We start from the raw sequence: 25,382 nt of genomic DNA, 5'->3' as shown, positions 1-25,382 counted from the left end.
ATATATTTTTTGCTATTTTGTGCTGAACATATCTGATATGAGATTTCCAGGAGAATTTGTCATCAACTATGACACCTAGAAATTTAATTTCATATACTCGTTCTATATTAGCTCCCCCAATTTTCAATTGAAGTTCATTATCTAGTCTACAATTCCCAAATACCATAAATTTAGTTTTATCCAAATTCAGAGATAGTATATTACTGTCACAGTTCAAGTGTCAGTTGTGTTAATATCATGTGCCGCCTACCTCTCGGACAGACTCCTCCATCTGGTTGTCCAGGTCTTTGATCTTCTGCTCCAGCTCCTCAATGTTGTTCAGGACTTGGATCCTCTCTTCTTCTATATGCGTCACTTCCTGTTTCAGCTGCATGCTCTCCAAGGCCTGTAGTGGCATCAGGAGCAAACATAAATGCTTGGCACTACCCTATAATTAGGTTTATTTGTAGGAGCATCTTTTGGTTATAGTATGTTCAATCAAGAATTTAAAAAAGTCTAATAAACATGAGAAACTACTTATTTCCTATACTGTAAAAAGGTGTGAAAATAATTTGCCAACCACTGGAATCTGTTTTGTATTTAACTGGACAACAGCAGCTGTTGTTCTAACTCATCCAGAGTCTGGATCACTGACAGCGGGATTCTTCTGTCCTTGGTGTAATGGAAACTCCTATCATTGCACTCCACTGCCAGTCATACCAAAGCACTTCCACATATTTTAGTGCCTACCAGCATCCTACAAACATTTATCTCTACTCATACATGGCGCTTTTTTTTTTTTTTTAGAGATTCTGCTTTATCAAGTATTTTTCTTTAATGGAACCAACAGGATTTTCTTTCATGGTCAGAGGCTCATGTGGACACGCTATGCTAGATTTATAGTTTCACAGATGGGTCGAAAGTGCCCTTTCTTCCTGCACACACTGCTTGGAGGAATGCACGAGATGGAAGAGGAGGTATTTGGAGCCAGTAAACCTCTGTCACATTTAATAGTCTCAGCGTGGAAATTTAATTTCCATAATGGGATCAAAAGTAGTGTGTTTGTTTGGATAACTGTTTTGTTATGTTAAAGATCTGGAAAGGTGCATGTGTTTGCCATGCAAATACACAAGCTTTCTTCACTCACACTCGCACAGTTGTGCATGCATACACACGCACACATGCACATGCAAATTCTCTGTGGAATAAAGTCATTTCCTGCTCCCCCCCCTCCTTTAAGAGTTCGAACAGAGTGCTGAAAAAAAATAGGACTTCTTCATTAAAACCAGACACACCATTAGCTTGTGAGTGCTGTAGGGTGGAAAAACAGAGGCAGTAACTCAGCAGCAGAAGGAGATGTACTGGCAAGAAGCTGGAATCACAGTATTTAATGCATATTTGGTATATTTATCTTTGTAAATTAAACATCATTCATTCATTTCTCAGTGTGTGTGGAAAGGCTGCAACACTGTAATACATTCAAAAAGCTGAGGAGAGGAAAGATGAGGTTAAATTACAGTAAAATGAAATCTGTGAGGAACAGTCATTTCCCTGTTTATGTGTCTAAACAACCTGTATAAACAGGAAGTATACAAATGCGTGAGCAGTCTCCCTCAGCCAAATGTTTATGAGGTGAATAATACTGTAGAAGACACACCAAACATGGAGCCATCACTGTCAGAGCTTCACGCTACATATGTTTCCACTTTTCATCTACACACATCCAGTCTGAACCAAATATGAGGCAAAATTGTGAATCAGTGTGAATGCTTTTTGCAGCACATTAACTACCACACTGCAACCACCTTGGTTGTTCCTTAATGTTTTGGAGGAAAATGTCAGTACCCAAAACATTCTAGACCCTGTGAACATAATTTGATTTATCTTATTTTCACATAGTTCACATACTGACATATTTGGTTTCTCTGAAAATGTTGCAATCTGTGCTAGATTTTAAAATCTTTGGAAATATGGAAAGGGAAATGCTAATTAATCCGGAAATGTACAGATGTTACCCTGATCTTAAAATGTGTAAACAAACAAAAATAAACAAGCTATCAGCAGCCTGATAAACGGCATTCCACAGGAGGGGTGTATCCCATTAGTCTTCACTACAGCTTCGCTTACTTTAACATGTAGGAAAGGAGGAGGGGAGAACAAATTAGAGAATGATATGACACATGCAGTGACAAACCTGCGAACAACAGACCTTTTTCACATGTCACAGTAGGAGAAGAACAGGTATAACTAATAAAATGAATTATGGCTAAATTTAATTTAATTGCTTCAGTTCCAGGGTCCTGGTGTTGTGCACACTGGCTCACACTATAACAGACACTGAGTATTTTACTCAGTAGTGAGCTGTATATTGATGCTTCAGAGACATATCACCATCAATTTGCATCCACCACCATATCTGCACAATGTCCAATAGCACTCTGCATTGTGAGATTGTTAACAGAAAGCACTGTACCTGCTATGATCACTACTTTTGCTGTTCCACCATGAGAATAATTTTGAGGGAACTACTGTGTATAGCAGATATATTTCACATGTGGCACAGAAACTGTCAAGGCATCTATGTAGGATAAAACTGCTTTTACCTGAAAATTTGTGGTTTATAACTTTGGGTTAAATAAATAAAAGGCACATGACTTGTTTGTCAAATTAAATAATGACATATTTATAAGAAATTCTTCCGGTGATTAAACTTTGTACATTTCTCGGTTGAGGCAACCACGATTTAATCTTACTTCATTCCCTTTACAGTTTCACCCTCCTGTTCTAATGTTTATGAGCATATATCAGATTTGATGAAACTTACTTTGGCTCTGTGGTGCGTGGAAGGTGAGGGGGCACTGCTGTTCAGGCTGATGATAGGCGAGTGGGACCTGGCCTCTCTGTAGCTGCTCTGCTGACACTGGCTGACCTGCTGCTCATCAGAGAGCTGGAAGTCTCTGGCTTTGGCTCCAAAGCAGCTCTCTGGAACGGTGCTGCTGGGAGAGTCAGAGAACACTGACTCATCATCTGACACCTGCAGCTTCTCCAGCTCCTTATTGATCTTCTGCAGGTCAGAAACAGCTGAACCCACTGGCTCTCTCTCCACATGGCCCAATTCAGTGCACAGGTTCAAGATGGTCTCTAGGCGCTGACATTCCTGCAGACAGAGGAACCACATGTTATCATGTTTGAGTTATTAGACTGTAAACTTTGATGTTCTCCTCAGGGGAAGAAGTCAAGATGTTAAGAATCTACAAAAACAACATATACAGTTGGTTCAGAAAGTGTCCAGACCCATTAACGTTTTGCTCACTTCGTCCTGTAAATTTCATTTTAAATGGATCAAATTATTTTGCTCATCAATCTATACTTAAGAACCCATAACCCATAAATTAGTATTGTTTTGGGTGTATGCTTTGGGTCATTGTTATGCTGAAAGGTGAACCATCACCCCAGGCTCAGGTCACATACACTCTGGAGCTGATTTTCTTATGGACCTCTCTGCATTTACCTGCATTCATTCTTCCTTTTTGGCAAACCAGGCTGTCATAAGCCTTTTACTCAGAGCCACTCTACCAGGTATGACTGATGGAGAGCTGCTGAGATGGTCATCCTTCCAGAAGGGTCTCCCATCTCTGGGAGGACTTCTGAAGCTCTGATAGAATGGCTTCCGGGTCCTTGGCACTTCTTTCCCAACCAACTCTAGGAAGAACTGCTGGTTGCAGTTTTATCACAGAGGTTTACAGAGACTTGGACTTCATGGCTTGTTTTTGGTGGGACCTTATATGCACAGGTATGTGCCTTTCTACACTATGTCCAGTCAATTCATTTTGCCAGAGGTAGACTCAGTAATGTTGTAGACACATTTCAAGGATAATTTTGACAAACACTCTATAATCTGGAGTGCCATAGCAAAGAATCTGAAAACTTTTGTGAATGCTTTCTGAAGTTACTATAAAAGGGCAAGAATAAAGCTCAAAAAGAAACTCACCAGTCTCTGCACTTTTTGCTCCCTGAGTCGCTCGTCTCTCTGGTGCTGGTGGTAGTCTCTCAGCTCCTCTTTTCCATTCAAAGAGCTGATGCTGCCCACCCTCTGTCCTGGACCCAGCCCACTCTTCCCAAAGGACAGCCTCCTCTCTCCAAAGCCCAGATCTAAGCCCATCCCGTCGATCTCTATACCTAGAGAGTTCAGAGAGGCCAGACTGGCCCTCCTGGGAGTGCTGGGCATGCTAGCTGGTACCGTCACATCTGGTGGCTGTTCCAGAGAGGACAGACTGCGTCGCTGCCCTGATGAGCCCACTCCTCGGTGTGAACCCACTGAGTGGCGTGTCGGTAGCGACAGAGCAGGGGGTTCTGCTGCATTGTGAAGCCGTGGCAGAGAACGGCTGTGCATCCCCAGGCTGTTGAGGGAGCCAGTGGAGTATTTTCTCTGCCGGGTGTCTCCTCCAGCTCTGCCCTGAGAGTAGAGCCTGCGGCCCATGCGAGGGCTGGACGGCACACTGGCCGCTCCACTTTTGATCCTGGGAGAACGAGGTGGGGGGTCCCCATAGGAGGAGAACAAAGAGCTTCCATCTGCTGTGTGCGAGAGGAGCAGACTGTCCTGGGACTGGTGGCGAGGGTGGGAATGACGGAACAAGCTATTAGGGCCTAGTTGGCGTTCGCCCTGGCGAGGTGATGGAGGCACGCTGCTGCTGGACATGTAGGAAAGGTTTCTAGAGGCAGACAGAGGGCGTTCAGTGTTGCTGAGAGCTGATAGTGGCCTGGTGGACTGGGGTCCAACAGGTGATGCCATGCTAAGATACTTGCGGCTGCACTCAGCTGCCCTCAGGCTGGCCTCTAGATCACTCTTTCTGCGCTGCAGCGTCTCCATCAGTTCCTGTAGCTCTGCCTTAGAGCGGGTGCCTCTCAGCAACGTCCCGCCCACTGAGCCTCGGCCGCTGTGCTCAAGCTTCACACAATCTGTAGGAAAGAGAAAGTTGACAGACCATGAAATCCTTTCTCTCTTTTTGACCTATGTAATGCAGTCAGGTTTAATGCAACTTCTTTAATAAGCAGCAACACCCCCTTACTCACCACATGTGCTGAGTAAGGGGGGAAACCAGTCAAGAATGTATGCTCATACAGTTCTGAGCCCAATACAAACATTGGCTCAATCAGCAGTTGAGCTTCTTCTAAAAATGGAAGAATGCTGGCAAATCAAGACAAGTCAGGATGCATCATAGTCTGAACTGCAGAAGAAAGATTCAGGACAGCAAAAGTAGCCAAGTAGCAGAGTGAGGATGATGCCCTGAGTCCTGGACGGCTGGACAGTGAATGAACATATAGGTACAGAGTTCGTGTGCCCACCTCCTGTTCGCCTTTGTCTTAAAAATGTTTTCACAAATATTAAACAAATGAATTCCTGGCGTTGAGCATTTAGTTTGCTTGGCTAAATCAAACTTTCTCATTTCTCTGGTTTGTGTGTAGCGTCTGTGTGTTCTAATCTAGTGCATGTATTAAAAAGAGGAGGGGGGAGAAAAATGGAAAAAATAAAATAAAATAGAGAGAGAGAGAAAGGAAAAATACATTTTAAAAAATCTTGAAAACAGACAGTTGGAAAAATAGCTGTTCAAGGCTCCAAGCTGAGGAAAGTTGTTGCCTTAACTCAATGAACCTGCTGCATTAAATGTTTTGACTTCCATACTGACATTAGCCAGCTAAACAATCTTGTTTTCTGTCATTCCACTGACTCTGTTCATTTAGCACAGGCGGGATATGAAATCAAATATGAGTAAAATGTATCATCCATATCTGTAGATTACTGTCAGATTCACAGCCGAGTGTAAACAAATGTTTGAACGCTGTCTTACCTGAGCTGTAGCCCAGTGTGGCGACGGCACTCCTCTGAGGAAGCATGCTGTTCATCACACTCTCTGATTCGGACCGAGGATGCAGGATGTGGCTGGGCCCTGGGTGATTTGATCCCTGAGAAGAGGAAAAGGGAGAGAACAGGTATGAAACTCGAAACTATGAAAAAATACCAAACTTATTACATCGAATAATATTGTCACAAACAGTTATACCTCATACCACACTTAATTCAACCTAATTTTATCTAATGTAATACTAGTAAATACTGTACATAACAATCCGTTCAACCTTCCTTCCTTATACCCTGCACAAGTCTTCCTGTAAAGTCATACAGCAGCATCGTTCCATCTAGGAATGAAAGATAAAAAGACCATCTCAGGAAGCTTAATCCATGCCTTGTGGCCCCTCAACTTCTTCAAAACTATGTGCAACAATGCCTCAATTCAAGCAGATATTTCAGATATGCATATTTCAACAGAAAGAAAAAAAATCTCCCTAAGACTAAGCAGGAAAACAGATCCAGAGGAAATTTTTTATGTCTGGCTCAGTGTTACCAATTATACCACAGTCTGAAAAGCAGCACTCAATGTTTTTTAGCCCCAAACCCGTGACCTGTCATTGAAAGTATTCCCTTAGAGCCCCAGACTCATTGAGGCAGCAGCCTCAAGTTAGAGATCCAAGGCGGGGGAAACCCAGACTAGGGCTGTTAGAGGACCTGATGTGTCTTGCAGTTCATGCTGAAATGATTATTCTGCTGACTGAAGACTGAGCACACATTTAAACAGTAACCAACATTTTCTGAGTAAACTACTAAGTAGGTCTATGTTACAGCTGCACAACAGTTCCAATCTGTTTGCTATTACATATAATAATAAATTAAATATGTTCGGACTTTTTTGTCAAATTAAGTTGAGCAGAACATATTTTTGACATTTAATTAAGTAAGTAAATCACTAATCAACTCGTCAAAAAGATAAATAAATGACCGATTACTGATTATAAACATAGAAGTAGCAGCCCTCAGTATTTTTGTGGAGATTTTGAGCAGCCAACAACAAAAAAAGGAAAGAAGGCTAAATTTATCAAATAAAAGAAATGCATCTTCACCTCTCCGCACTTTTGATTGTAAATGAGGATATTAATAGTTCAAGTGATGCAATAGAGGGATTTTAAAAGTCAGCCATTAATATTTCCTGAATCTGCAGACACCACACACACACACTGCAGAGAAAGACAGAGACGGCTGAGCTACGATTTTGTGGTCCTGCTGTCTGGAGAGAGGGCCTACAGGAAGTAAGGTATCCTTTTACACAGTCACACAATCAATCAGCATGAGTTCATTCTCCAGACCTTTGGAAAAAAAGGGGGGGAAAGCAGCCGCATGTCAGATGCAAGGGTTCAGAATGAATCACCCTGACTCCAGGCCAGCAGAGTGGTGTACATCGTAAACACACAGGGAGATGTAAACAGTGGGCACTGATAAACTGGCTTTAATCTAATGTGTGGTAACACTGTGGAGATACTGTAAATACTTTAACATTGCATAAGGCTCAAACTATCTTACAAGTCTCACTCACTGTCCAGGACAACAGGGTGTTTTATAACTACAGCTTTTGCTCCAGAAATGACCTGTTTTAGATGATTATTATTTCAGCTCTGAAATCAGTGCACTACTTTTACAATATTTTAATTCATCATCATATATTAACAACTCATGCATTCATACACGTACTGTACACACAAAAAACAGACATGCTTCAGTGGTTGTGTCATCAACTGAAATAAACATGGGAAAAATCTCCATCTTTTAAACTTAACAAAATCAGATACAGTTAATATGACAGCCCAAAATACAATCACTTGACTTTTTGCACATTTTTGAACCACAAAGTCATATAATTCACTTCAAGTCATTTTTGGGGTAATTTTAAGCCTATTAAGTGCATTCGACTCAACTGCTGCTTTAAAAAAACTGAGGTGCATGTTAAGGAAAACGCAGCCAAGTGATTTAAAAAAATTTTTCTTTTATCTGAGCATCACTGTTGCATCGACCAGGAAATTTGAGTACTGACTGAAATCGACTTTTAGGGCAGGTGAAAAGCGACTAACCTTTATTTTCTGTCCGAGTCACATAGTAGCTCCTGAGTTGTTTGGTCTGTCTGTTGCTGAAGCTGCAGTCCACTCCTCTTATATGAAACAGGAGAGTAAAGTCTTCTCATGACAATGGACCAGATGGGACGGGAGACCCCCTCCCACCCCGACTGCTCAGACTCTCCTCCCCAGGAGAGGGAGAGGGGGAGAGAGGGGAGAGAGTGTGTTTACTTTTCAGCATCAGAACCGGTGACTGCCCCTCTCTGGTTAGATGGAGAATTGTTGTTATGGAGAAAACCAAGCACCAAAAAAGGGAAGACTGAACAGAAATAAAGCTTTTAACTCTGTTTGTAAAAGCATCATTGTGTTTAATCCTGTCCAGCTCCAGAGTTTTTTAAGTCTATGACTTTGACCTCTGACCCTGGAGCACTGATCAATAAGTTACTCTAGCATGTTATCAGTATAGTCCAGCATAGAGACACCAAGTTAGCGGATATCAGTGCTTATCACATGAGTGTCTAATCTTCATTGTGTAACTAACCCTCTCGTTGAACTAGATCTACTGTCTTGGTGCCAGCAGGTTTCTGGCTTTCTGATCATTTTGGGCAGAAGAACACTAGACTTTGTCCAGTGGTCACAAAGGAGGTGTCCAACAATGTCTGTAGAAGAAAAGAAAAAGCCAAAGTAGGCATTAGTGTTCAAAGTTGTGAACTCTTGGATTGTTGTTTCAGCAATATGGAGACAGGAGGAGGCCCCATCCATCGCCATGTCTGAAACAGAGCCAACCTCACTCCCCCTTGTAACTGTGCAGGCCAAGAGTAAAATCCCCTCGCAGTCAGAGACAACAAGGAGCACCGCTCTGTTCATGGTCTGATCTAACATATTATTTTCTAAAAGCAGATCACACTCTTTAATGCTGTGGTACACAATTTGTAAAAACTGAACTAGCAGATTCAGAATGAATGAAAAGTTACTTTGGAAAAACTAATTGATTTTCCACTGAAAATCTTAAACCCTCTTACAACGAACTCCACTTACATCATAGGGAGGGGGCTGTGGAGCGCAGCCTGGACGAGATGATTACTTCCAGACACAGAGCCGGGGTCTTTGTCATAAAACCACACGCAGACACACACACGTATCATGCATATAAATCTCAGAAGTGTCTCATTTGAAAGCTGGGACATGTTAACTTTATTGTCAACATAAAAATGTAATTGTCATGTGGAGCACTGGAATGTTTTTCTACTTCTTATCCCAACATGGCTTTAAAAAAGGTCAGAATTTCAAGTAACCACATCAACATTTGTTACATATTGTTGTGTGTGTAAGCAACTATAGACTATAACCATGTGCAGAGTGATTCTGAGAGAAGACTGTGGAAAAAAACAGCGAAGAGGGGAGAACGATGGAAGAAACACTGGTGTCAGATTGTGGGAATGGGTGTATAATCAACTAATCGTTGGGAAGTCTGAGTCACAGTCCGAAAATCTCAAGTGTCTCACCCAGTCACTAGAGGCCAAAGTCAAAAGTTTTGGATGGGGATCAATTTTGATTGTTTTCTTCAAACTGGACTTTGACCTCATTAACTCAACTTTCACCTTGTTCTGTCTCATTTAGAAAATTTTCCTTTAAAGCAGGAAAAGACTTGTAAATACTTCATCATATTATTGTCAAATGTTTCTCACCCACGCCAACACTTACATGCTCGTGATCTCTCTTTTAACGTACTGGCACAAAGTTCAAGCTCTGTCCCAATGTTCACACACCTGAACTGCTTAAACTGAAAGATGTGCATTTCCTCAGAGCAGTTAATGGCAAAATGAGCTGATCTTGAAGTCACCACAGTTCATCATCATAGAGAAAACTTCATTTGCAGGATGCATGCCTTAATAACTGTTCTCCCTGTGCCTGCATGGGTTCTCTCCCGCTACTCCAGATTCCTCCCACAGTCCAAAAGCATACAGCTTAGGCTGACTGGTTACTCTAAATTGCCCCTAGGAGTGAGTGTGGGTGTTTGTGGTTGTTTGTCTACATGTCAGCCCTGTGTAGACTGCCGACTTGTCCAGGATGCACCCTGCCTCTCGCTCAGTGTCAGCTGGGGTTGGCTCCAGCCCACCTATGATGCTTGTCAGGATAAGCGGTATAGGTAAAAAGAGAGGCATAGAGTACTGTTTCTATCAAACACAGTTGCTAGGCAATGCCCCTTGATTTATGGCACCCCTGTCCAATGATTTGTGACCCTAAGCCCTGCCCCCTTAGGTGGTCCACTGTCACGGTGCTGTGATTTTGCTTTACTGAGGCTCAGAGAAAAATTCAACTCTGTTCCTTTGTGCCCCCTGGTGGTAACTTCAACTCACTTTGGTTTCACAGGTTGTTTAAACTTGTTTGAACTATTTTCAAAGGGCCAAAGGTCAGGGGTCAGATAACCATACATGTGAGCTCATTGGATATTAGGTGGAAGTCTTTCTGTGGTGTTTTTGTCATTCACAGTGTGGTTTTGTTTGGGTTTTAAATGACATAATACAAGGAGCCAAGAATTACAATAATTACAGTTTATAGATTAGGCTGTGCTCAGAGATCATCTTTAGATTATTTTCTGGTTTGTCAGTATGAAAACAATCTATAAATCAAAAGAAAAGCCTTTTTATAAGCTCTGTAAACTAAAACTTGATTATGAGTTCATGTAGCTGTGATTTATCTACAATAAACTCCCATAAATGTTGAACACACTGCAGCTACATGGGATTAGGTTTGAGTGTGGAGGGTAAGGAGGTGGGAGAGGGGAGGGGATAAAGAGGCAAGAGGGTGCTCCCCTCACCTCCTTACCCTCCAATCTCAAACCTCACCCCATCCCCCCACCCATAGTCTCTCGGAACCATGTCCTCCCTGCCATCACCCCAAGTTGGGATGATGGGAAGGATGATGGGATGGGATGATTTACATAATTACATCTGGATGAGTCTCTGTGGGAGATAGCCTATACATTTGTATACATTATCATCCACAGGTCGCTGCTCATTTATGGCTACATGCTTTGTGCTAAAGATCATGGTACAGTATGTGATGGCTGAGCTCAGTGGTTCCAAATCAGACCCTGTTCAGGCTGCTGGACTGCAGCCCATCATTTCCTTCCACAGGTAATGCTACTGCGTGTTCTTCTTGTTCTGTCTGAGTATCTGGTGGTAAAGCAGCTGTTTCTGGCCTACTGCCCACCAGGTCATCCCGTGCTTCAAATTGTAGCTGCAGTCTGCTGCATTCAGCTCCTCGTTGTCCAACTTTGTATGAAGCTGTGGTGTTTAGATCTTTATGAAGTCCACCTTCAACATGTCTGGCTCCATTGCATCTATGTGAATCAATCCTGGTCTCCATTGCTGTATCAGTAAGAAAAGAAAAGTTATTCAATCCAAGAATGACTTTGACATGCGTGATATCAGACCATACTGATGTATTTAAAAGACAGTCTTTGCAAGTGAATTTCAGTTATTTCTACAATTTTTGCCAGTGAACTGCAGCTGCCACATGAAGCTATATCCTCATTCACAAAGGTTTGCATGCCTTGCAGATTCAGAATCTCACATACCTCTTTGCCTTACACACTGAGGGAGAGCTACAGTGATGGTGAACAAGACAAAGGCTGCGGAAGCTGCAGTGCTCCACCATGAGCGCTGCACAACCTGCTCATCCTCACCTGGAAGGCAAAGAAGCCACATTTATTTTAGTGAAGTGTTTATATTTTCCTCCCTGCACTGATTTGTAGAAACAGAACCAGAACCATCTAATACTCACTTATTGATACAACGGTTAGGTTTACTTTAGTTTGAATGATGTGTCTGCTCTGCAGGCCTGAGAAGGTGCAGGTATACGTCCCAGAGTGTTCGTCTCTGTCTGGCTTGTGAAGCAGAAGAGAGCCGTCTCCCTGCAGAAGCAGGTCCTGGTCCAGTTCAGCTTTGCTCTCCCAGAGGTTAAAAATGTGTCTGGTTCTGCTAACATATCTCAAGATAACTGTGGGCTCATTGGGTGAGGTGAAGATCCAGGTGAGAGAGAAATTCTGTAGACTGTGTGGACTGATGCATGGGATGAACAGTGCGTGGCCCTCTTCCTGTGTTATGTCCTCTGAAAAAGAGTTTACATACATGTGAGTCTTTTGTAAGTCAGAAATCACCTCGTGTAAAACTTCCGTTATTATGTCACCAAAATGCACCTTGGTTTTTCCGAGAGGCGGTCCACTCCTGGGTCTCATCTGCCGATATGACAGAGCAGAAGTAAGTGTAGTGAGACAGATTACCCACAATTCTCAGTGTACTTTCCACTGTAAATAAACCTTTGTGGTCTGTGGTTTTAATGGTTGAATTTTCCAGAGCTCCAATGTCAGAGGGGGGGTCTGTGGCCCATGTTATCTGAGGGATGGGGTAGATGTTGTAAGAGGAGCAGGTGACCGTCTCATCAGTCATCTCCATGATCACTGACTGGATGAGAGCTGGAAGGAAAACACATAAGACAGTAGTGCGAGCATTTAATGGGGATACAGTATGATTACATTTGTGACACAAACAATAAGAAGTCAGTGGCTTTTCGGCATAGGCTTATATATTCGCTTTGTTTTGAAGTGAACAGGGTGGCACAAATAATCAGATAGAGCAGGAAGTTGTACAGAGGGTTTATTGTATCCTAAAGACAACATAGAAAAGTAGCGATATGGCCAAATATTATTGAATGTAATGCTGTTACGCTGTACTGACCTTTCAACTCCAGATTGACAAACATTTCCTGGTTGCCCTTTCGTGTGCTCGTGTAACATTTGTACCTGCCCCTGTCTTGAACTTTGACCCTCCTGAGGAGCAGGGAAGCATTTCCATGAGGGATGTAGACATTGAACAAGCTGGTCCGTCCACTAAAATGCTTATTCTGGAGTCCATACTGATCCTTGTTGTAGTAGAAGCTGTGAACGGGGATTTGCTGCTTGTACCAGTGGATCACCACAGTACTGGTGGGTCTGAAGCTGCAGGGCAGGATGCAGTCATCGTGGATGATGCAGGTCACGTTAGCATCTGGTAATATGACTTTGAGATGGTACAGCTACAGTCAGGACTCAAGAGCATGCCATACACTTGTCACTGAAGCTTCACCATTTAAATTCCAGTAAATGCTCCTCATATAATTAGTAAGAACTACATTGTTAAATAAATATAACCGTTTTATTTTAAGAAATGTGCATTTCATGTTCTAGTTGTACAGTATATTCTTATACGTTTATTCTCAACAGTATGACAATGACAAGCAAAATGTTTTGCTTGATTTCCTTCATAATTATATATGTTTGCAGGCATTTTACTTTAACTTCCTTTAGCCACATCTTTGGTGATTTGTCTGAGTAAACTATTCAATCAAAAAAACAAGATGAGCAACTGTCACACTCTAAAAATACAGTAAAACCTTGATCTGTTGGAATAGTACAAACATAAGCAAAAAAAGGCACAAGCAGTGCTGCTGTCAGTATTATTTCATTTAACACATATAGCACAGTGTAACAAAATAAAAAAGTGTGTGGGGGGGGGGGCATTTCTGATATACAACAGCGTGAAATTGAAGAGAAATGTTCATTTCTGACAGAAGAGCACAGCTGATTTCGGTCCTGTGTTTTTACTGTCTAATCAAAATATGAACTGTTTGTTTTATTGCAATAAAGATTCACACACGCCACCCCTACAGAGTGCTCAGTGTTTCCCCCAGATGTGTGCAGCTGTCACAGCTGTGTAACACTAGCAGTGTACTGAGGACACAATGCTGCTGTGTTTATTGATGCTGTGAAAATATGAAGCAAAACTAATGTGGCTTATAACAGTTGTAATTATATTAAGATCTGTCATTCTTACACAATTGAGCTGTAAAATATTTTTTAACATACTGTGAATGAAGTCGCAGATAAACTCAATTTTTAAAGTGGAGGTGACAAAGAGCAATCACTTTTATAATTTAGTTTAATGTATGTCTGCTGCAGTGCTGCCCATGTTGCCTGCCTCATCTTTACAAGCATAAGCAAGCAAATAAATCAATCTCATCAATATTCTGATGGTACCACAGGTTTGGAAAATTCATATACAGTACTCATAGGACCTAAGGGCACAAAATGTACAGAGGTTTATTACTGACTTAAGATTTATCAGTTACAGTTACTATGAGTTAATTGGGTATAGGTGGGTTACATACGTATGTATAGTAACACGCTATCCCAGTATAAACAGTCTGTCAAAACAAGCACCTTTTGTAACTGTGTGATGAAATGTATCCAGTGTCAGCAATAACAAAAAGAAGATTGTTTTCAGTGAAATCATATCCTTACGTTGTTATTTGGCAGTTAATCTAACTCTTACACATTTCATTTTGCCATCATATTTGGATTTTACAGAGATAAAATTAGCTCACCAGTAACAGTTAAACTGAAATAAATCACAACTCAGGTCATTTACCACAGCAATTTGCATACTATACAGAGCAGTAACTCACAGCACTTTCATCTATTAAATTCCCATCTGTCAAAACAAACTGTTCATCTATGGACTATGTGTTACAATACCTTTTGAGTCTGTCCATACCATTTTTTCCAAGAAAACAAGCAGCATAGGTATGAGTCCGTGTGCCTTTGCCATGTCAGACCACTTGAGCTGTTATGTTATTTGACAAGCATGTGTGTGAAAGCACATTTGTGTGCAGTGAGCTATGAATGTGCGATTCCACTTTACATCTTTCCGAACACTAATCAAACACTGACTAATTAACCAGGCAGGTAAAAGTTTAACCAGCCTCCTTGTGAATGCTCCACTATACACAACTCCCAGGCTTAAGAAAAACACAGGTAAAACCTAGAGTAATATTTTTTCTATTCACAAAATGAGTACACGTCATCCCTGCTGTCTAAAAACAGATGTGCATTACTTATATTTTGAAAGGAGGAGCTCCACCAAATCAGATATCATAATGAAAGAAAATAATTAGCTCCAAAAAACAAAAGCAGAAGAAAACATCTGAAGGTATTAAAGGAAAACTGTCACTGATGACACCGTACTTTTATTTAATAAGAAGGCTTTCCTGCTGTAATGTGGCAGTCCTTTTGTCAAAACCTACAGATATACCTAGTTTAAATTGTATCACAATGTTCAAAATCCACTGTGAAAAAAAGTTGAGGTACGTTTCATTTATTGTATAAACCAGATGCAAAAATATAATGTTTAAGAATCTTAACTTATCTTAACTCTTGTTTTATATACAGAGGTTTCACTAGCTCACCCTACACAAGCATCATAGTGTATAGAAAATAATAATAAATCAGCTCAAAAACAATTTCAGCTACAAAATAATTTGTAACTTAAAAGTTAAGAAAAGTTTGGGCTATAATAAGGTGGTCATTTTTGTCATAAACAGAAAATAAACAACATAAACATGGCTGTTCAATGGTAAAAGTGCTCTGTCTTGTCTTTGTCATATTTTGAAAGACAATGACCTCTAGAGGCCACAAATGAGATGTCACCTTAACATGTGAACGGCTGCCTGGTGCCCAGCAGCTGTGGGGTCACATATACAAGGTAACCAAACATAATCATTTAATGTATGTCTAATATGCAATAAATCACACAGACATTTAGCTCATTAAAAATCTGTCCTGTTGAATATCCCATATGCTGGAGATTGACTATATATGTGGACTGCTTGTTGGTAATGGTAAATGGTCTTATACTTGTATAGCACTTTTATAACAACATATTTTGAGTAAAAAAACTATAAATTTTTGAAAATGACATAAATATAAAGTCAAATATTTTCCTGAAAACATAATGACAATGCAAAAATTTGAAACACAGTCTTGACAAACAGAACGACAGACGCCTAATTGCAACAAGATGTACAAAATACAGCTCCCAGTCTGAAGCTAAAGTTAGCTGACTAACCAGTAAATGTGTCAGTCCAGTAGAATGCTCTGGTTACTGGTAATGTGACACACAGCACTAACTTTAAACAAAGCTCAAATTACTCCCAAATTAAAATCATGTTAATTCATCATAAAGGTACAATTCAAAACAAATGTTAGCTTTAGATGCTAACACATCCAGATGTTAACCCTAGGTTTTCGCTCTTTCTTTGTCCCACCCTCTGTGCTAAATACGCCACCTCTTCACTCTGGCAGCCACTAATTTACAGACCGTGCTTTGACAACACAGAGCAGAGAAGCTGGAATAACAACAAAAGGGCTGTAGGCTGCACAGTGGTTGTGCAGGGGGGAAGTGTAGCTATGAGACCCTCTCCCATTTTCACTTTTTCAGACATTATGAAAAATCTTTGTTACTGCACTGTGATGGTGAAGTATGCAAATCCTTAAGTTAAAATAAATACTTAGTTAGATTCTACCACTAAGAGACAACTCTCATGCATCATTCTTCACTTCTACAATAACAACAACATGCAGAGGTGATAGCTGATTATTTTCCCTGTAAAAATGTCCATTATATAACAGTTTTGCACTACTCTGAGGAAGCAAATTGTCCCCATTGCCCTATCATGTCTCAGCCTTAAATAACTAGTGGTTACACTGGGGAAAAACAGGTTCAACTTTGAACTTGTTGAGTAAAGTAGCTTCATCCATCCACCCATCCATTTTCCTCCACTTATCCGGGACCGGGTAGCTTCAATTCAGTTTTAGTTGTATAGTGCCAAATCACAACAAAATCTTCTCAGGAGACTTTACAAATTAAGTACTAGACCTTACTATTATTATTATTGTTGTTGTTGTTAATAATAATAATAATATCATTATTATCACTGAGGAAAAACCCAACATTCTCCTAGAGCAAGCAGTTGGCGACAGTGGGGAGGAAATACTCCGTTTAATGGAAGAAACCTCTGACATGCGACTCTCCGAGCAAGAGAAAGAAGGAGAGGAAGAGGAGAAAGCCACTGATCTCAACTTAGCTAGCTTCTAAGCTAGCTGACCTAAAGTAGCAAGTAAAATTTGGAAATTAGCAAAAGCCTATGTAACACAGGTGCTTATGTAGTGCAGGTGTATGTTGTGACTCAAAAAATTAGCTGATGTTCAGATAAACCTAGAAATTAGTGAGTTTAATCGATAAACAATCTGGTAGCAAGCACAACACGATGCAGACACAGTAAACAGGAAGTAAATATGATTACCGCAGGAACAGGAAACAGCAGTCCCAGCACCTTCAAAGGATTTACATTTGACTTCTTTAACCCTGGTGTTCTCTTTAGAATTACTATACACGCCCTTTTGAAAAACTTTGTAAAAATTTTGTTTACAGTTTTTCTACAAAAAAGTATCATCCATTAAAATAGCCCTTTAAAAATGCTACTTTTAAGAATTTTATTTCAAAAAGAACTTTATTCAATTATATTTGTTTTAGATTGTGGTGTATTTTTGTGTTAGATTTATTTATAGCATTGTGTTTATTTTAATGCTGCACTGATGCACGGTGGTTAGCACTGTTGCCTCACAGTAAGTAGGTTCTGGGTTTGAGCCCCGGCCAGTCTGGGGCCTTTCTGTGCGGAGTTTGCATGTTCTCCCCGTGCTTGGGTGGGTTCTCTCCGGGTGCTCCGGCTTCCTCCCACAGTCCAAAGACATGCAGCTTAGGTTGATTGGTGTCTCTAAATTGCCCGTAGGAGTGTGTGTGTGAGTGGTTGTTAGTCTGTGTGTTAGCCCTGCGATGGACTGGCGACCTGTCCAGGGTGTACCCCGCCTTTTGCCCGCAGCTGGCTGGGATTGGCTCCAGCCCCCCGTGACCCCGTTTGGGACTAAGCGGTTTAGAAAATGGATGGATCCTGTGGTCTCTAAACAAACTATAAACCATAACACTAAATGAGGGTGCAATTTTTTGAATATTTCGGTACGCATACTCTGCTATTTCCTGAACCTTTATCCGATTTATTTGATGAGTTAAAAACAGTTCAAAGCCTCAGTGTAGGAAACACATCTTCTTTCATGAATGATATCTACTTAGGAGTCATGAGAGCAGATGTGGCCCAGACATATGCTTGCATCTGTCCACTCTCGATGGGGTCATTTGCAACATCCATCATCACAGTGCACAACTTGAGAGAAAATCCTGCAATGTATAAAAGTAGGCTACAAGCTTTTTTATTTGGTCAGAATGATAAAACTGCTGGTTGAATTATCCCCCCCCTCCCCACCTTCTGGTGCCTCCAGTTTGTAGGTTACTGAACGATTTCACCCACCACAGATAAGAAGATTAGAGAGGAATTAATGGTATTCCTTTGTCGTCATAGGAATAAATTGCTATTTGGTTTTAAATCAGAGGACAGGCGCAACGGGAAGTTAGAGCAACATTTAGCAAAGAGATGGCACAGTGACAAACAAGCTCAGCCAGGGGGATGCCAGCACACCAGAGCTCTCGAATGATTGTTCACCATGTTACAGGACATGAAAGCGCCAGATAACACAGAAGTAGCTGGGTGTGCATGTGGCAGGGCAGAATGAGTGCTGTTGGGACATGGACATCCCAGTAGAAGACAGGGCCAGCTGTGGCATTCCTTGGGTGAGACACTGACGCAGTGGGAGGAATATCTGGGCTCCTCTCGATTCTCCAGCCACAGCTTAACCATGAGAGCGGCCCTCCTGTTTTTGAGACTGATGTGCTTGGCCTGGCTGTGGCCTGTCACCCAGCTCAGCAGCAGACAATTCCCGATCAAGAGGAGAAATAAGGAACTGAATGTTGGAGAGAAGACTAAACAAAAGTATGGAGGGTAAGGAAAACTGGAATTTCTCCTATGATGCGTTGCTTTTTTGCAAATGTTGAACTGATTCTGCCATTGACATTTAATGAAATGTATTTTTTGACACCTGGCACCCAGATTTTGTGGCTTTCTGGGAGGATTTTGGTCTGTGTCCTGTTTTACATCACCATCAAAAATATAGTTGCATAATTAAACTCGATGCTTTCCATTAATAGTGGATCAAGCAGGTCATTTACAGCTGCGTTAAATCTGTGACAACACACTGAAAGAACCATTAAAGCCTTTGAATTCAATCAGTGCCAAAGTCCAATAAGCAGTCACTCAACCAAATGTCAGTTCTCTGTGTGTCTGTGGTAGAAAGAGAAATGTCAAGACAGAGAAAGAGTTTTTATCCAAGCTGTAACTTGTTCTCCTTGGTTTTCAGTAGGGTGACTCTTAAGATGAAAAAGCTGGACAGCACTAAGTCTCTTCTAATTAAATCTGAGCAACTGCTTCGGATTGAAGACCATGACTTTGCAATGCGGCCGGGCTTTGGAGGTAAGAACCACACGTCATCCATTCATTTATCTATTTAACTTTAGTTCTTTATTTTTTAATTTCATAATAATTTCATATTATTTTTAATAACCATGTGTTTGCTTTGTAAATCAGTATGGTTAGTGCAGGTTACTATGGTGCCTTTGGTATTATGACTCCCAAAAATCCCTTGGTGACCTACATTGTCGGCCATGTGAGAGAATGATTGCAGACAGTTGTAGAGACCAAATCATTTTAACTGCTCCCTTAATTCTGTGTGAGTGGAAAAAGTAAAAAAAAAAAGTGACACAGTTTTATAAGACCTATGTTTTGTAATGATCTACAAGCACAGAGGTAAAGGTTTTCATTTGAATTTCTATATTAGACACTGTAAAAATGTGTAGAACAAATATGTACTTGACAATCTTTGTATTTTCCATTTTTCAAAAACACAGCAAATAAGCATTCTTTTATACCGGGCTGCCCAGTATAATCTCTCCCACTTCACTACTCTGAAGTGATGGTGTTGAGTGCTTTTAGCTTCATTAGATAATTGCACTGAGAGAACAGGATGTTGACAGCGCACATTATACGTCTACAGTATTCTGACAGTAGACACTGACAGGCCCATTCCACTTGTTATATGTTTACAACATATAAAACTTTCAGTGTGCTAGTATTTAACTTAGCATTGTAACATTTCAGTTTCCTGAGCCAACAACTAGGTTTTTCAGTGCAGGCTGCAACAGGAGCACATGTGGTTGCCATCCAAACTGAATCACTTTGTTGCAATGTTTCAATAGAGGGGCTCTTAATTTCTTTGCCATTTCTGCATCTGGAACAGACAACACAGATGCATAGAACAGGAAAGCTCTGAAATACAGAACTGATATCTTCTCATGGCATTTGTGTCAGTTTATGCTGGGTCATGCAAACTAAAGTACCCCCTGATGGGAGTGTTAATGTCAGCGATTGCTTCAGACTCTTGAATGTTGAGTGCTGAGAGTTCTGAGAGAGTGTCACCCATATAACAGCAATGATATTTATGTTGTATCCATGTAGGTTGTTGGAATGAACCAGTTATTCGCATAGGTCAGATCTGACAAATAGAATAAAATCAGCTTTGGATCGCTTGCCTGTCTGCTAAAGTCTTATTTTGAAAGGATTTGGTCACATTTTGCCAGCAGTAAAGCAGAAACACAAATGTTGCTAACATTACATAAATAAAATTCATAAGTCTCATAAGTTATCTTTTCAAAACATACAATTCATGTAGTTTCTTTAAAATAGTGCCAAGCCAAGTGTGTCATAATAATGTTTTTATCTTAGCTTCCTGTGTGAGTAGCAGACTCGAACAGATGAGTAGTGCTGTTTTTCACCATTATCCATCAGCTGTGTGTAACTGATGAAATGATGTTTTTATTTAGAGATTATATGATGCACATATAAGCAAAGTAATATTTAAAAGCCACCATGATGACGGGGTCATCACTTTCATCTAACCTTTCCCTGGTTTCATCTGTACAACGTGGCTTACACAGACATAATCTCTGACAGATGTGCAGACTGACAGTTCACAGAGGAGGTGAACCACTTTTTGCTTAAAACGATCCATTACAACACTTGACCTTTTACAGGTTCAGCTATTCCTGTTGGCATCGATGTGCAGGTGGAGAGCATTGACAGCATATCTGAAGTAAACATGGTATGTGGCTGTAGGATTTCTGTAGCTAGCCAACATACAGTGTGTGTGCTTATCTCTGTTGAGCATAGGCAGCGGTGTTTGATTTTTTTCTTCCTAGGACTTCACTATGACTTTGTACCTGAGGCATTACTGGCGGGATGATCGCCTGTCCTTCCCGTCCAGCAGCAACAAGAGTCGCACCTTTGACGCTCGGCTTGTGAAGAAGATCTGGGTTCCTGACGTGTTTTTTGTCCACTCCAAACGCTCTTTTATCCATGATACGACCATGGAGAACATTATGCTCAGGGTTTATCCTGATGGCAACATTCTCTACAGTGTCAGGTAAAAAAAAAAAAATTACTTTGACTACCGTGTATGATTTCTACTGTATTTCTAGTTGCACAGTCTTGCTTTAACCTTGCATGGGGATATCAATCAGTGAGTCATATTAGAGAGTTCTGCAAAGGATGTCAATAAAGATATAAAACAATCCACTGAACTATTACAGCATTTTAGCACAGAGCCTGAAGCAATATGAGAAGGTAGCCTGTTCATTCTATCCATTTCAGCCACAGATGTTGACAATAAGGCATCATCCCCAACAGCTTTCTGCAACCACAGACCTTGTCAGGTGCAGCAGCAATTATTGCTTACTGTACCATCAACATCTGAACCATTAAAAATCTGTCCAGTTTTGTTTTGTATTCTATTTGACATCCTACTAGTTGATTCACTGAGATTAAGCTACAAACGTTAGCTATTAATGCAAATGCAACATTTTCTGCAAATACAGTTTTTGATGCCGAATGATTTCCTGCTTTATACGAGTGTTTTATTAATTGTATGCTGTGTTTTAGGATCACCGTGACTGCACTTTGCTCAATGGACTTCAGTAGTTTCCCTCTGGACACACAGAACTGCTCTCTGGAGCTGGAGAGCTGTGAGTATCGGCATGTGGGACACTGATGCAGGCAAATTCCTGATTGGATATCCAGTGCTGTTTCCAGAGAAACAGTCAAATGTTGCATTCAAATTCTATTGTATTTTACACAACTTTTAATGCACTATTTTGTAACTGAAAGTTGTAGGCCAAAGATATTTTTTAGCTCGTTAAGTTATTAAACAGCAGCCACGTTGCTGGTCAAAAACACCAATATATGGATATGTTTGAGGGTTATACTGATGACATGGAAACACACACTGTACATAACTCACAGTGCATTACTTTATAAACACATAATAACCATCACCATCTTTTTTTGTATAGAATAAATGAGTAATAACTCTCAGTCAGGTCAGTCTCTGTCCATTAGTCTGTCTTCCTCATGCAGGATTTTCTAGGGATTATTATTTTTCATTCTGTTCTCATCTGAACTTGAAGTCAGTTATAACTGATGATAGAGTCAGGATTACTTTAAATGTAGATTTTGGAGATTCTTTTGTCTTTCTGGCCTGCTTCTCTATCTCTTTACCCTCTGTCTCATGTTAGTGAATAGATACAGCATGGATTTGGATCTTAGAGGAGAGTTGGGAGTCCAGTGTGTCTGTGCATTCTCTCCTCTCCTTTGAGGATAACATCAATGATGCTTCTAGAGAGGCAGCATGTGAAGGTGTCATCACATCCCTCCCTTCCCCCTTCTTTCCTCTTTTGAAGATGCTTACAGTGAGAATGACCTCATGCTCTATTGGAAGAACGGGAACGATTCATTAAGGACTGACGAGATTGTGCTCTCTCAGTTTTTTATCGAAGACTTCCAGCCTTCCTTTGGGCTTGCCTTCTACAGCAGTACTGGTATGTGAGGTTGAAGCGCTGGCACCCTCTGAGCCATGACCCACTTTGGGATTAACCAGAGAGCTCAGTAAAACACCACAAGAAAACACAACTGTTTTTCTCAAAAGCAAAAGTCTGAGATGCTTATACCTACACATACACACTATTATATAATATTCACAGTCACATCTGCTGGCAGCTATAGCAAACATTAAAGGAATAGTTTGATATTTTCATAAATACACTTTCTTGCTGGGAGAAAATAAGAAACTTAATACCAATCTCATGTCCATTTAATATGAACATACAGTGTTAGCATATCTTAGCAACTGACATGACAGTGGTATCAAGGATATGTGTTTGTGTGTATAACAAAACCAGTTCATAATCACACAGACTGTGTGTGTGTTCTTCTGTGTGTTATACTACTGTATATATACTACTGTATTATACAAACACCTGCGTTATTATGTTTCTGTGTATTTAATGAATATGTGAATATTCTAAAACATTGACATAATATCTCTGTGAGAGACGATTAAATAATAATAAACTAGCCTTTGAGATTATTTTAAAGTTGAAATTGATTTTTAACTTTTCAAGATCATATGTAAGAAAGTCATCATGTCCCTTTTAATTTACAGCATTAAAATGCAATATAATATTGCCACGCTTTATAGTTCAATTACGTTGGAGTTGACTGCTAAACCTATGTTTTGATAACGTGGCTGCTTTTTGCTGTCATAGTTTCAGTGTGGGAAAGAAAGATAGAAAAGGGGCCAGTGTGAAATAATCTTGTGGGGACTCTCTCTCTATCCACTACACCAGGAGGTTTTTGTATATTGTACCTTCAGCTCTAGACAGATTAGTTCTGTGAAAATGTTTCTTTTTCATTGCAACAGTTTACAGGGTGTTCGTCTTATTTGTTGCTGGCACTCTCTGGTATTACGCCCACTCCCCGCCTCTACTTTCTGTCTGTTTCTCTGTTTCAGGTTGGTATAATCGACTCTACATCAGTTTCATTCTCAGGAGGCACATCTTGTTCTTCATGCTTCAGACATACTTTCCCACCATGCTGATGGTGATGCTGTCCTGGGTGTCTTTCTGGATAGACAGGAGGGCTGTACCTGCCCGTGTCTCTCTCGGTACTGACACCATACACAGTTGAAAATTCAAATTCAAACAATATTATGAATTTGTATGCTCATCCAAATTGGCATAATAACATCACTACTCCTAGTTTTGTTTGTTTTGTTTCAGGAATAGTTCAAAATTTGGGGAAATTATTCAGTTTGTGCAGAGATTTGAATGATAAGTCTCATGTTTGTATGCTAAAGATAATGAGGACTTAGGCACAAAGGCTGGTAAAAGGAGAAAATATCTAGCCTGACTCTGTCCCAGTGTGACAAAGTCTGCCTTGTCTAAAGCTCACAAATTAATGTGTTATATCTAGATTGTTTGATGCACACAAATTGTGAGTCTTGTCATCATAGTGAGGTTACCATGAAACCAGCAGGGACGACTCCTCCCTTACCTTCCCAGTTTAAGTGAAGAGATAAGAGAGTGATATCAATCTTTTCATCTAACTCTGTTTGATGGCTAAAATTAGGTGAAATTGTTACATGAAATAAGATACAGAATTATGCAAAAATATTGAACAGCTGCAGTTGCACTTGTTCTAATATTTATTTTTAGAATATTTACCATGCAACTTGGGTATGCTGATGATTGGACTAATGGGACCTATTGTTTAGCAGTACATTATAGTGTGTTGCTGTTTTAGATTTGCTGACTTTCATCCAACCAAACAACCAATGTTATTTATGAAGTGACATGTTTAATACTCCTGATGTGTTGTACTGGTGCTTTCAGGCATCACCACGGTTCTGACAATGTCCACCATCATCACCGGTGTCTCAGCCTCAATGCCACAGGTGTCTTATGTCAAAGCTGTAGACATCTACCTGTGGGCGAGTTTCCTGTTTGTCTTTCTGTCTGTAATCGAGTACGCTGCTGTCAACTATTTCACCACAGTGGAGGAGATGAAGAAGCTCAAGAGGACAAAGGTCATTCATGTTGAGATTTTTTTTCTTCTGGCCTCTAATGACTCCCCAAATCTCATGTGACTGGTTTGACTCACAGAAAATCATTTCCTACCATCTGGAGTTCACTGACCTCAAAGCCTAATGTATGATAACTCTCCTCTCTGTTGCTGCAGATCCCTGCGTCCTTCAACGCCACTGAGTCTATGGTTTTTGATGGCTGTTACCACAACACTGACATTGACCTGACTTCTTTCACAGAAGTCGCCAGCACCCCAAATACAGAGAGGAACACCCAGTCACGAAACTCTACTGTCTCTGCACCCTTGGAAGGTACCAGGCTGCGACGCAAGCACTCTGTAAAACAAAACCTCAGCTTCATAATGAGCAACAGCTACATGATCGACTCCTACTCCAGAGCCATGTTTCCTCTGGCTTATCTGCTTTTCAACATCATTTACTGGAGTTTGTATGCATAGCACCTTATCTTTGCGGCAGTGATCTCTTTTGAAGTATGCAGTTGTACTATTTACATTTTAGGATTTTACAGTGTTTTATTGTTGGGCTAGACACAAATGATCAGACTCTAAAATTACTGTAAAACATCTGGCAAAATAAATGTACGCTCTTAAAGATGCATCAAGCTGAACATATTTACCAACAAAGCTTTACTTTGCTTTTTATTTAT

The 25,382-nt window shown here is 40.5% G+C and overlaps 2 protein-coding genes across 2 annotated transcripts in view; one reads left to right on the top strand and one right to left on the bottom strand.

Moving 5' to 3' along the window:
* phldb2a (pleckstrin homology-like domain, family B, member 2a) overlaps positions 1-8,017 on the bottom strand; it is a 17,841-nt gene extending 9,824 nt beyond the window's left edge. The window contains exons 1-5 of the mRNA XM_020598712.1: positions 7,939-8,017; positions 5,829-5,943; positions 3,971-4,938; positions 2,804-3,136; positions 251-385 (exon numbers count right to left, since the gene is read on the bottom strand). Coding sequence (XP_020454368.1) covers positions 251-385; positions 2,804-3,136; positions 3,971-4,938; positions 5,829-5,883 — 1,491 coding nt within the window. The 5' untranslated portion in view covers positions 5,884-5,943; positions 7,939-8,017. The remainder of the gene's footprint in view (positions 1-250; positions 386-2,803; positions 3,137-3,970; positions 4,939-5,828; positions 5,944-7,938) is intronic.
* A 10,530-nt stretch (positions 8,018-18,547) lies between these two features.
* Positions 18,548-25,173, top strand: gabrr3a (gamma-aminobutyric acid type A receptor subunit rho3a). The gene is made up of 9 exons (XM_020599017.1): positions 18,548-18,690; positions 19,106-19,218; positions 20,835-20,902; positions 21,000-21,223; positions 21,739-21,821; positions 22,536-22,673; positions 23,645-23,797; positions 24,525-24,718; positions 24,871-25,173. Exons 1-9 carry the CDS (start codon positions 18,548-18,550, stop codon positions 25,171-25,173), a joined length of 1,419 nt encoding a protein of 472 aa, XP_020454673.1.
* The last annotated feature ends 209 nt before the right edge of the window (positions 25,174-25,382 follow it).

This window comes from Monopterus albus, unplaced genomic scaffold, assembly GCF_001952655.1.
Source record: "Monopterus albus unplaced genomic scaffold, M_albus_1.0 scaffold39.1, whole genome shotgun sequence".
In the NCBI taxonomy this organism is placed as follows: Eukaryota; Metazoa; Chordata; class Actinopteri; order Synbranchiformes; family Synbranchidae; genus Monopterus; species Monopterus albus.
This window is presented reverse-complemented; position numbering and strand designations above follow the sequence as displayed.

Excerpts from the sequence above, each read along its gene's own strand:
- gabrr3a (XM_020599017.1), top strand. The coding sequence starts at position 18,548 with ATGAGAGCGGCCCTCCTGTTTTTGAGACTGATGTGCTTGGCCTGGCTG. Across the intron at positions 23,798-24,524 it reads ACCTGCCCGTGTCTCTCTCG|GCATCACCACGGTTCTGACA; the intron begins GTACTGACACCA and ends TGGTGCTTTCAG. Across the intron at positions 24,719-24,870 it reads AGAAGCTCAAGAGGACAAAG|ATCCCTGCGTCCTTCAACGC; the intron begins GTCATTCATGTT and ends CTGTTGCTGCAG.